Below are 9,283 nucleotides of genomic sequence, written 5' to 3' on the forward strand. Positions count from 1 at the left end.
ACTGACTAAGCATATACAGTACTGTACTGTACATTTCCTGAAACCACATTGTGACAGTATCAAATTATGACACTTGATGAACTGACCAACAAAAATGGCACCAGTTTGAAAAAAAATTACATATTTGTTACAAATTTAATGTATTCTGACTTCAATCATTTAAACTACAATGTATGAAAAATAAGAGAAATAAATCTGGAATTTAAACAAATATGACAATGCAGCATTAATCAATTCTAAGACACTTGTTGTACTGTTACTTCCCTCCCTGAACAACAGGACAGGCAGGCTCTGCATAAAAACAGTTCAATATTTCATTCCTGGCGCCTGCTTTGTTTGGCCGCTCTCACCGTTCTAGGATTCAGTTCAAAACATGATGAATGTTTGAATGCAGCAAGCCAGGTTTTTCAACTATTTGATTCAGATGTATTTTGCGTACATTGGACAAGTGACAGTGAAATGACTATTGCTCTGTTGGTGTCCTTCTGTACCTATTTCAGTCAATCCATCTATTTCAGCCTTTACCTACAGAGTCTGCTCTGCTTAGTAATGTATAAAGGAAATATATCTAGTATTTACGCAAACCCAAAAGCTGAAAATGTGCTGTGTCTCAGTGAATTTGGACAAAACTGATTACATGAATAAAATGTGGAACTACTTTGCTTACAAAGACAAAACATTTTCTAGTGGTGCTTAGTAAGTGTTGTGTTTATGTTGATGTCAGTTTCTTCTAGGATAATCACAGAGTGGAGTGTTATTGTCACAACCTTGGTGTACGTTTCCTTACCCAGTGTGTTATAGATGCCATCAGCCTCTTCTTTCACCTGCTCATCCAGCCGCTCCATGTTCTGCACCAGCAAGGCCACCACCTGACCCTCCAACTATAAACACACAAAGATGAAGCTGAAGTCAAACCTGATATTCATATTAGTTGAAGATAATGATTAATTAACCCTCGTGGAAGCTATTAATTATTAACAGTAATTCAACAAATTGCTGTAGAGCCTGGTTGCACCACCAGGAACAAAAGACTGCAGCTCCATTGCTGTGCTTAATCCTGTAGTAACTCAAAGAGGTGGACACTCACTCTGTGAGCATCTCCATTTTAGCAAGCAGAGAGCAATGTGGAGGTTTAGTTAGCAACGAACCGCCATGACCTGAGACTTCTGTGGGGTCGCACTGAAACTGCGTGCCAACCAACTGGCAAGAGTGTTTCTGGATATTTTCAACCTGTCCCTGCAGCTTGCTACAGTCCCCATCAGCCTCAAAACTTCCATCATTGTGCCTGTGCCTTAAAAAATCAGCAGTCACCTGCCTGAACAATGACCGCCCAGTCGCTCTGACTCCGGTGATTATGAAATGCTTCAAGAGGATCGTCCTAAAGCACATCAAGGACGTCATCCCTACTGGTCTGGATCAATATCAATTTGCCTACAGGGAGAGCAGTTCTGACCCACCTGCAGCTTTCTATCACCCATGTGAGGATGCTATTTGTGGACTTCAGTTCAGCTTTTAATACAGTGTGCCTGGACAAGCTGACACTGAAGCTCCACAATCGGAGACTTCCTCACCAACAGGCCTCAGGTGGTGAGAATGGAAGACAGTACATCCTCCACACTGGTCCTGAGCACCACAGGGCTGCATGCTCAGCCCAGCCCTCTTCACTAGCCATTGTTCTGCCATCCACTCCACAAACACGGTCATGAAGTTTGCTTACGACACCACCATAGTGGGTCTCATATCGGACAATGATGGGATCCACTACAGAGAGGAGATCCAGCACCTTATTCAACAACCTTGTTCTGAACACCAGCAAGACCAAGGAGGTCATCGTGGACTACAGGAGGTCCAGGGGGAGAGAGCAGGCTCTTCTCCTCACTCAAGGTTAAGCAGTCAAGCATGCTGACAACATCACGTTCCTGGGTGTCCACGTTACATCTGATCTGACCTGATCCCTGAACACAGCTCACCTAGTAAAGAAGGCTCAACAAAGACTCTTCGTCCTTAGGAAGCTGAAAAGTGCTGGTCTCTCCCCTCAGCTCCTGACAAACGTCTACAGAGCCACAATAGAAACCATCCTCTGTCTCAGTGCAACAGTGTGGTGTGGTAGGGCAGCTGCACAGCTCAGGACAGAAAGAACCTATCCCAGGTGGTAAACACAGCACAGGGGACTGTGAGAAGTCTTCTTCCAGACCTGGACTCAATATACGCGAGCCGGTTCCGGAGGAAGGCCCGACGTATCGCCGGCGACCCCACCAACCCGGGTAATGGACTGTTTGTTCCGCCTCCCTCGGGTAAACAGTATAAAAACATAAAAACTCAAACTACCAGATTGAAAAACAGTTTTTTCCCCAGAAATGTCCAATCCATTTCCCCCCTGCACACACAGACAGACACACCAGGTGCAATAAAAAACTGAGTCTTGCACTGGACTAAACTTTACCACCCATCTCACTGCTCATTTTGCACTAATTCAGTTTACATATTTATATCTTTTGAATATTTTATTGTGTGCCTTTTTCAATTTTTTATTTACAGCTGGGGGTCACCAATCAAAATTTCATTATGTGAAAACATAATGACAAAAAAATTCTTGATTAATGGCTTCTGGCCAGCGCTCACATACTGAAGCCAAATCGTAGTTTACAAGTACATTAGTAGTTATGCCGCTTTTGCAGCAAATATAATACTGTATCGTTTGTATTCAAAAATGGCTTTGTCTGAGAGAAATGTCCACTACACCACAATAGTTTAAATTATTAACTGATCACTGATCAATGACATAATCAACTATCCAATAAGAAAACTGGTTGAACCTTCCTTCCCTAGTTCTGACTGTTTAACCTCTGACCTGACTTTTTAACCACAGACCACAACTTTTCATTCTGATCAAGGGACTGTTGTGTAATATGAAGTATGATGGTCACTTTCAAATCTCTCAATGTCAACTTTTTCACTTTGTTTGAAGTCTGTATGCTAAATCTTCCTCTTTAAATTAGTGTGTAAAGTGACGCTTAAGAAACAATTGACATTTCACAAAGAGAAAAAATACAGAGGGCTGCAAAAATGACAGTCATAGTTCACTTTTAAATCTCGAAAATGTCCACGTGTTATCAGTCAAGTCAAGATTGGAGACTCATAGCCAAACAAAGCTTGTGGGGTGCCAACCGGCTGGATAAAAGTACTATTACAGACGAAAGAAGATGGACAGTCGACACAGATATATGAGCCACCAGAGACTGACATGGATCATTTTGATTTATCTTATCAAGGACACCACCTGGCCTTCTGGCAGCAAGGACAGAGGAGCTGTGAGCATTACAGCAAAGAGGGGAGACAAATGGATTCAACCAACCCTTGCTGCCCTGAAACCATTTCCCCTGGAAGTAGCTGTAAAGAAGTGTGAGGTTTATGGGCGCTCCATTGCATGGTAAATGGACTGCATTTGTATAATGCTTTTATACTGAGAGTGCTGCAAAGCCACCTGAGCTACTACTGTCACATAAGAAGCCAATTCACACACAAACCACAGCTTTACAAGAATCTTTGATATATGTCCATCTGGCTCTATGATTCGTCCTGTCACACAATAACCAGGCAGCTAGTAAACAAAAGTAAAGCCTCAGAGAAATGTACTCTTTAGATGCAACTCTGCATATTTAGCATATGTAGATAAATCATCTACACATTATGCTGTTAAGTAAAGTGAAGATAATGGCATCAGAATCATGGCAGAATCATGGCAGAATCATGGCAACAGACTTATGAATTAGAAAACAAAAAAGCTATCTACATGTCCGCATGCAAGGCAGAGCCAACTGAAGCCTTGTTTTTGATTCATTACCAGAGTGTAAGGAATCAATTTTTCTTTGCCTGGTTTGAAAGAAAGCCCAGAAACGTACGTATTGACTCAAAGTGCTGCTTCATCAATATCATCAAAGACAGATGTAAATTTTGAACTCACCAGAGCATCTATGAGCACCTCAGCACCCTCCTCACTCTCATGGAGTGTGTCGATATCTGTCAGCTCTTGCAGCAGGTCCACCACAGCTATGGCCACATGTGGATCAGGCTTAGGAGAATAAGCTGGTGTTAAAAGAGTGCTCAACAACTGTAGCAGTGTACACACACACACCACTGCAAAAACAACAATAAACAAATAAACAAAAGGTTTAAAATTGATGCCGCTCTGTCCTTCCTTGTCAAAATCTGGCACCTACATTACCCACAATGCAAGTCAACCAGCCAATTTGATCTGATATCTGGGTGTGTTTTTCGAGTCTGTGTCTCAAGTCTCAGTGTAAAAATCGTCTTGTTTCATCAGTGTTCAAGATGATAATAGAGACATTATAGAGACATTGCTGGGGACTAGCAGTGTCAACTTTGTAGTCATTAGAATGTTTTTGTGGTCTATTTGGGGTCCTCAGAGTGGCCTGAGTATAGTTGGAGTCTAAGTTTTCCCTGTAGTTGTTCTACATTATCAAAGCTGAAATGTTGTTACAGATGAACCACTGGGATCATGTGCTGCACAAGTGTAACTATACATTAAAGAATCTCTGTTTGTTCTTCATGGATCTCAGGAACTACTCATTCGATCTACTTCAAACTTGAAGTTTCAGTTTGAAGTTTCTATGACTTTGGCCATTTTTTACGCCCATTAGCAGTATTTTGAGTGGATGTGGCTGGAGCCTAACTCGCCCTTTTGCTGGTCAACATCATGACGGCACAATGTACAAGGTCACAGTCTGACAAGAGACACAGATATTGACAAAAGCATCAGTCAGTTTAGATCCCATAAAAAGCTGCAATGCTTTACTCTCTCAGTACTTGCTGACTTTCCTGTATTGCATGTGGCTCTCAAGCCCAGTTTTTTCAGCTTAAAACATAACACATTTCTAAAAACTCGTCAGTTTTCGATTTTTAAAAAGGTACAGCAGCTTCATAAAACTTCTGGGCTGTTTTATTTTGAGATCAATGATACGTTTCTCATTGCTTCAGGACAACAATGGAAGAAGAGCAAAAAAAACAATAACATTGAAGTCTGAAGATAAATGGACCAAAAAAAGACAACCAGTCTGTAAGTGAAAGGATATCAGTGTTTTCATGACTAAGGAGACCCAGCAGTGAGTGGACAGCGTTGAGCTCCACCAGCAGGTGGTACAGATCTGGCATCGTGGCAATCACGTGCATTTCCTGGATAATGTCATTCAGATCCAGCTCTGACTCCATGAACCTGGTTTTAGAAAAAAATAAAACAATAAAAAATGTATATATTTGGATAATACATTAGCAATATGTTCTGCTTTCTTTCAGATGCTATCACACTGACAGGAGAAACATTTCAATTTTGCGTTAGTCGGGCACATAGTATAAATTCACAAAAAACTCAATATGCCATAATAAACCAGGATTCTTCCTGCATAGAATTTTTTGAGCCCCCAAAGACGATTTAGCCTTAACTGAATACAGACCAATAATGCTTAATATTGTACATATTCACCTCCAAAAAGGCCCATTCTGAGCCAGGAAAAACCCTGATAGCGCAATTAAGTCAACATGAAATTTTTCTTAATTGAAATATATTTTGTTGAATTGACACACAATATGTTTGTTAGAAAATATGAGTTTTAGGTCAAGTTTGTAAAACAATGAGGAATTCCAGTTACAGGCTTACTTCTCTGGATTGTCTGGAAACTTAATCCTCAGTTCCTGGTTTTTGTACGACCTTTTTTCAAAGGTCAAGATCATTTTCTTCACTGAGCTCTCATCGACCGGCTCTGCCTGTTTTATTAGTACAAAAGGTGAGGAGAAGGAAGGAAAAAGTGGAGAAAAGAAGAACAAGGAGAAAGGAAAAGACAATTTTATTGAAGCAAATGCTGCAATAACAACAGAGACATCAGGGTCACCTTAATTATGTGAGTGGTGCCTAGTGGCCTGACATTTTCTCCAGAGGGAATCTGACTGCATTTCAATGAAAAGAGAATGTGTCTGACCTCCTGGTGGCTCAAAGTGGTTGACAAATAATGGCAGGGTAGGACATTTCAATTGTCTGACATTATTGAACAGTGCAGCTCTTTGCTCTGAGTAGATCTTGAAGCACTTCACCTTTGAAAAAGCTACACTGTGGGACAATAAGAACAGGCCTGTAGACATGCAGTTCTCTAATGTTTTGGACAGTATGGCATCGGCAATCACACAGAAACCTTTATGGTGCAGATCCAAAGTTGTTTAAATCAATCCAACTGGACTTTAAGAAGGTTAAAGTCCAGCTGGATCGATTTAAACAACGTTGGATAACCATGACCTGGATGAATGAGAAACTACACAGACATCTTTATGGTGAAGAGCTTTCCCACCGATTTTGGTGCTATATTATGTTCCTTTTAACCGCAGTAGTGTTGTAGCACCTCAGCTCACTATGGGTTTTGAGCTTTACAATAGTCCCAAATATGTGTTCGTTCATATTTTGGATGTCTTCAGTATTAATCTACAATATAGAAAATAATTAAAATAAATAAAAACTATTGAACGAGAAGGTGTGTCCAAACTCTTGACTGGCAATATATGTCTAAATTCAAAATTTGCCAAAAGAAAAGCTTTAACTAATCATACTGTGTAAAAAATAAATAAAAATTCAGTGTTAAATACAGTGTTCTTTACTGTAACCATAAAGTCATTACCGATTAAGCTGCATCAACAGTCACATGACAAAAAATCTGGGCTTTTTTAGCTGAACTACAGGCTGTGTTTACACAGAGCAGATAGGAGACGACAACAGAAACAAATTTAAAATGTTGTAGCAAAAATCTAGAGTATGCAGAGCTACTATTTTTCCAGTAGTGATAGCACTTTTTCAATGTATGTTATTAAACATCAAAAATACAACTCTTATTTAACTATCCATGGCCCTATCATAGTGCATAAAAGATATTTTTAAATCCCCCTCACTTCAAGTTATGGTTGGCTGTTTCCATACAAGTGCAGGACTTTATATTGCAAAAAATGAGTCCAATGAGTAAAGATGTCAGAAACTGCTTAGGTTCCAGATGGAGAATAATGTCATCACTTTCAGCAATCTCTACTTGCATCTTAAACTTGTAAGTGAAAACATAAGCAGCCCAAGCTGACCAATCACAGTTCTTCTTGTCTCTTCTCTATATGTCTGAACCAACATAGCAGCATGAAGGAGAAGCATGTTAGGTACTAAATTAAAACTTTACTGAAGTATAAATCCAGCTTCCCAGCATACCGAGTGCAACTGAAAAATGCAATGCAGATAAACAAGAGTGACAAAAGCACAACTGTAAAGCTGTAAAACATCCTGAATTTTTCTACTGGTCAATGAATATTTATTAAATTTTAAGAATCTTGAAATCTCACCATGACAACTATCATAAGAACACCGCAGGCCATGCCATTGCTACTGAGCACAAATCAATCTCTTCTGACTTTTACACATCATGTGGAGCTCACACTGGTTCTTTCAAAAAACATGTTTGAGGTTGATGATGGGTCTCCAAGTGCTGACAATTCAGTTTCAATGAATTCCTACACATAATTAACACTAGACAAGCTGCCTAGTGTTAATGTCTGTACGACTAATTGTACCTCATTTCTCTGCTGAGACATTAAATATTAGGAGAGGGGAAGTCAATTTCAAATAAAAGCTAGAATTTATGTGAAAAACATTGAACAACTCTGTAATAATACAATAGTTTTCCCTACCTCGAGTTCTTCTTCATCCTGGTCCATCAGTCTCTCCAGGATCTTCTTCTTGTCCCCAGTCAGCTCTTCATTCTCTCTGATATCAATTCCTGTTTCTATTCCTACACCTGCTGCTGCCTCCCGATACCTGGCCAGTCCTTTCTGCTGCTTCCCTCCCCTCAAGTCCTCCTCTGCTCCTGCTGACCCTCCATCCTCCTCCCTGGGACGCTTTGCTCCTCTATCAGGCTGCAAGGTAAAAAGATATGAAGTGAAGATGTGATATTTTAATCAGTATTTGTTTTTCCAGCACACTGCACAACAAAACATAACGAAGTACAACTATATTGGAAATGCATTTCTTTTACACTGTGAATTGTGTGCCTCGTATAATAAACTAAACTCCACGAATAAATTATTTTTTTAGGCATTAAATTACAATATGATGGACGCAACTGAACTGAGTAGTGTTTTTATTTTGTTTGTTTGTTTTTGTTTTTGTTTTGATAGAACAATAGCACACGAGCTAAACTCTTCCGTTTGTTCAACTAGTGTAGAAGTGAGAGCTACCGCAGGGACACAGTTAGCAGCCTTTGGCTAGCAGGTAACTGACATCGTTCTTCACTGAAAAACGCAGACTACAGTGAAGTTGATCGTCTGACCAGCAGGAGATGCACAGAAGTTGCCGCTAACTATCCAGCATAAACAAAACAGCTCAAGACGAGGCTGAACTAAAGTCTGCCCGCTCATGTCCATCAGTAACCTAGCAGCGGTGTTACATGCAACCAAATGAATGAGAGAAGTTATATTTGGCTAACTTAGCCTTCCGCTAACAGTCATGGGCAGAAGAAATGTCTACCTGATAGTTCAGGAGCTCTCCGACATCCATTTGTGCAGGTTATAAGTCTTAACTCCGTTTGGTTTGGAAATGAAAAAGAGCCCACAACACTGAGCAGTTAGCTATTCGTCTAGCAACAGCTCTCCATATATACACGCCTGCCGTAAAGCAGTCTTTTTCATTGTCGTAGCATCATAGTGTCGTAAACCTTAACAGCCGTCCAAGTCGAGTGTTACAATATTTAACTGCTTCTTTCAATAAAAACATGAAATAAACATTATTCCGTTTATCTATTTGCACAAAGCTGATAGGCACACGTATACTTCAAGCAAGACTGTAGTTCTCAGTTATTTAACCAGAAATATGTGTTCACCATGTTATACAACAAATATATGGTACTGTGCATATTGAATACGCTGTCAGGCCCACAGTTGTAAAACTACAAATAAAAAAAGGAAATTGCTGTTTATTTTTAATTAAAAAACAAAAAGCATACTTTCATAGTCAGTGGGTTAATTCTAACAATGCGTTTACATAGTAGATGAGTGTACAGGTGATGGAGTCATGAACTCAACCTCATTTACTTGTTTTATTGACTTATATGTCGAGATTTAAATGCCTTAATATATACTAGTATAAATGATTCAAAACTGCATCAGCTTACACTATAGTGGTCAGAAGTGTAAGGAATTTGATCTTATGTATAAATAAGTAAAGTCATGACAGCAAGTAGGTTGTAGGTGT

General features: G+C 39.7%; 1 protein-coding gene across 1 annotated transcript in view; it reads right to left on the reverse strand.

Annotated features, from left to right (window-relative positions):
• Window positions 1-8,719, reverse strand: part of ctnnbl1 (catenin, beta like 1) — a 72,080-nt gene extending 63,361 nt beyond the window's left edge. Inside the window, exons 1-6 of the mRNA XM_055013176.1 lie at window positions 8,561-8,719; window positions 7,726-7,950; window positions 5,675-5,781; window positions 5,092-5,233; window positions 3,965-4,060; window positions 788-881 (exon numbers count right to left, since the gene is read on the reverse strand). Coding sequence (XP_054869151.1) covers window positions 788-881; window positions 3,965-4,060; window positions 5,092-5,233; window positions 5,675-5,781; window positions 7,726-7,950; window positions 8,561-8,590 — 694 coding nt within the window. The 5' untranslated portion in view covers window positions 8,591-8,719. The remainder of the gene's footprint in view (window positions 1-787; window positions 882-3,964; window positions 4,061-5,091; window positions 5,234-5,674; window positions 5,782-7,725; window positions 7,951-8,560) is intronic.
• Between the last annotated feature and the right edge of the window lie 564 nt (window positions 8,720-9,283).

The sequence above is a fragment of the Amphiprion ocellaris genome, chromosome 8 (genome assembly GCF_022539595.1).
Source record: "Amphiprion ocellaris isolate individual 3 ecotype Okinawa chromosome 8, ASM2253959v1, whole genome shotgun sequence".
NCBI lineage: Eukaryota > Metazoa > Chordata > Actinopteri > Pomacentridae > Amphiprion > Amphiprion ocellaris.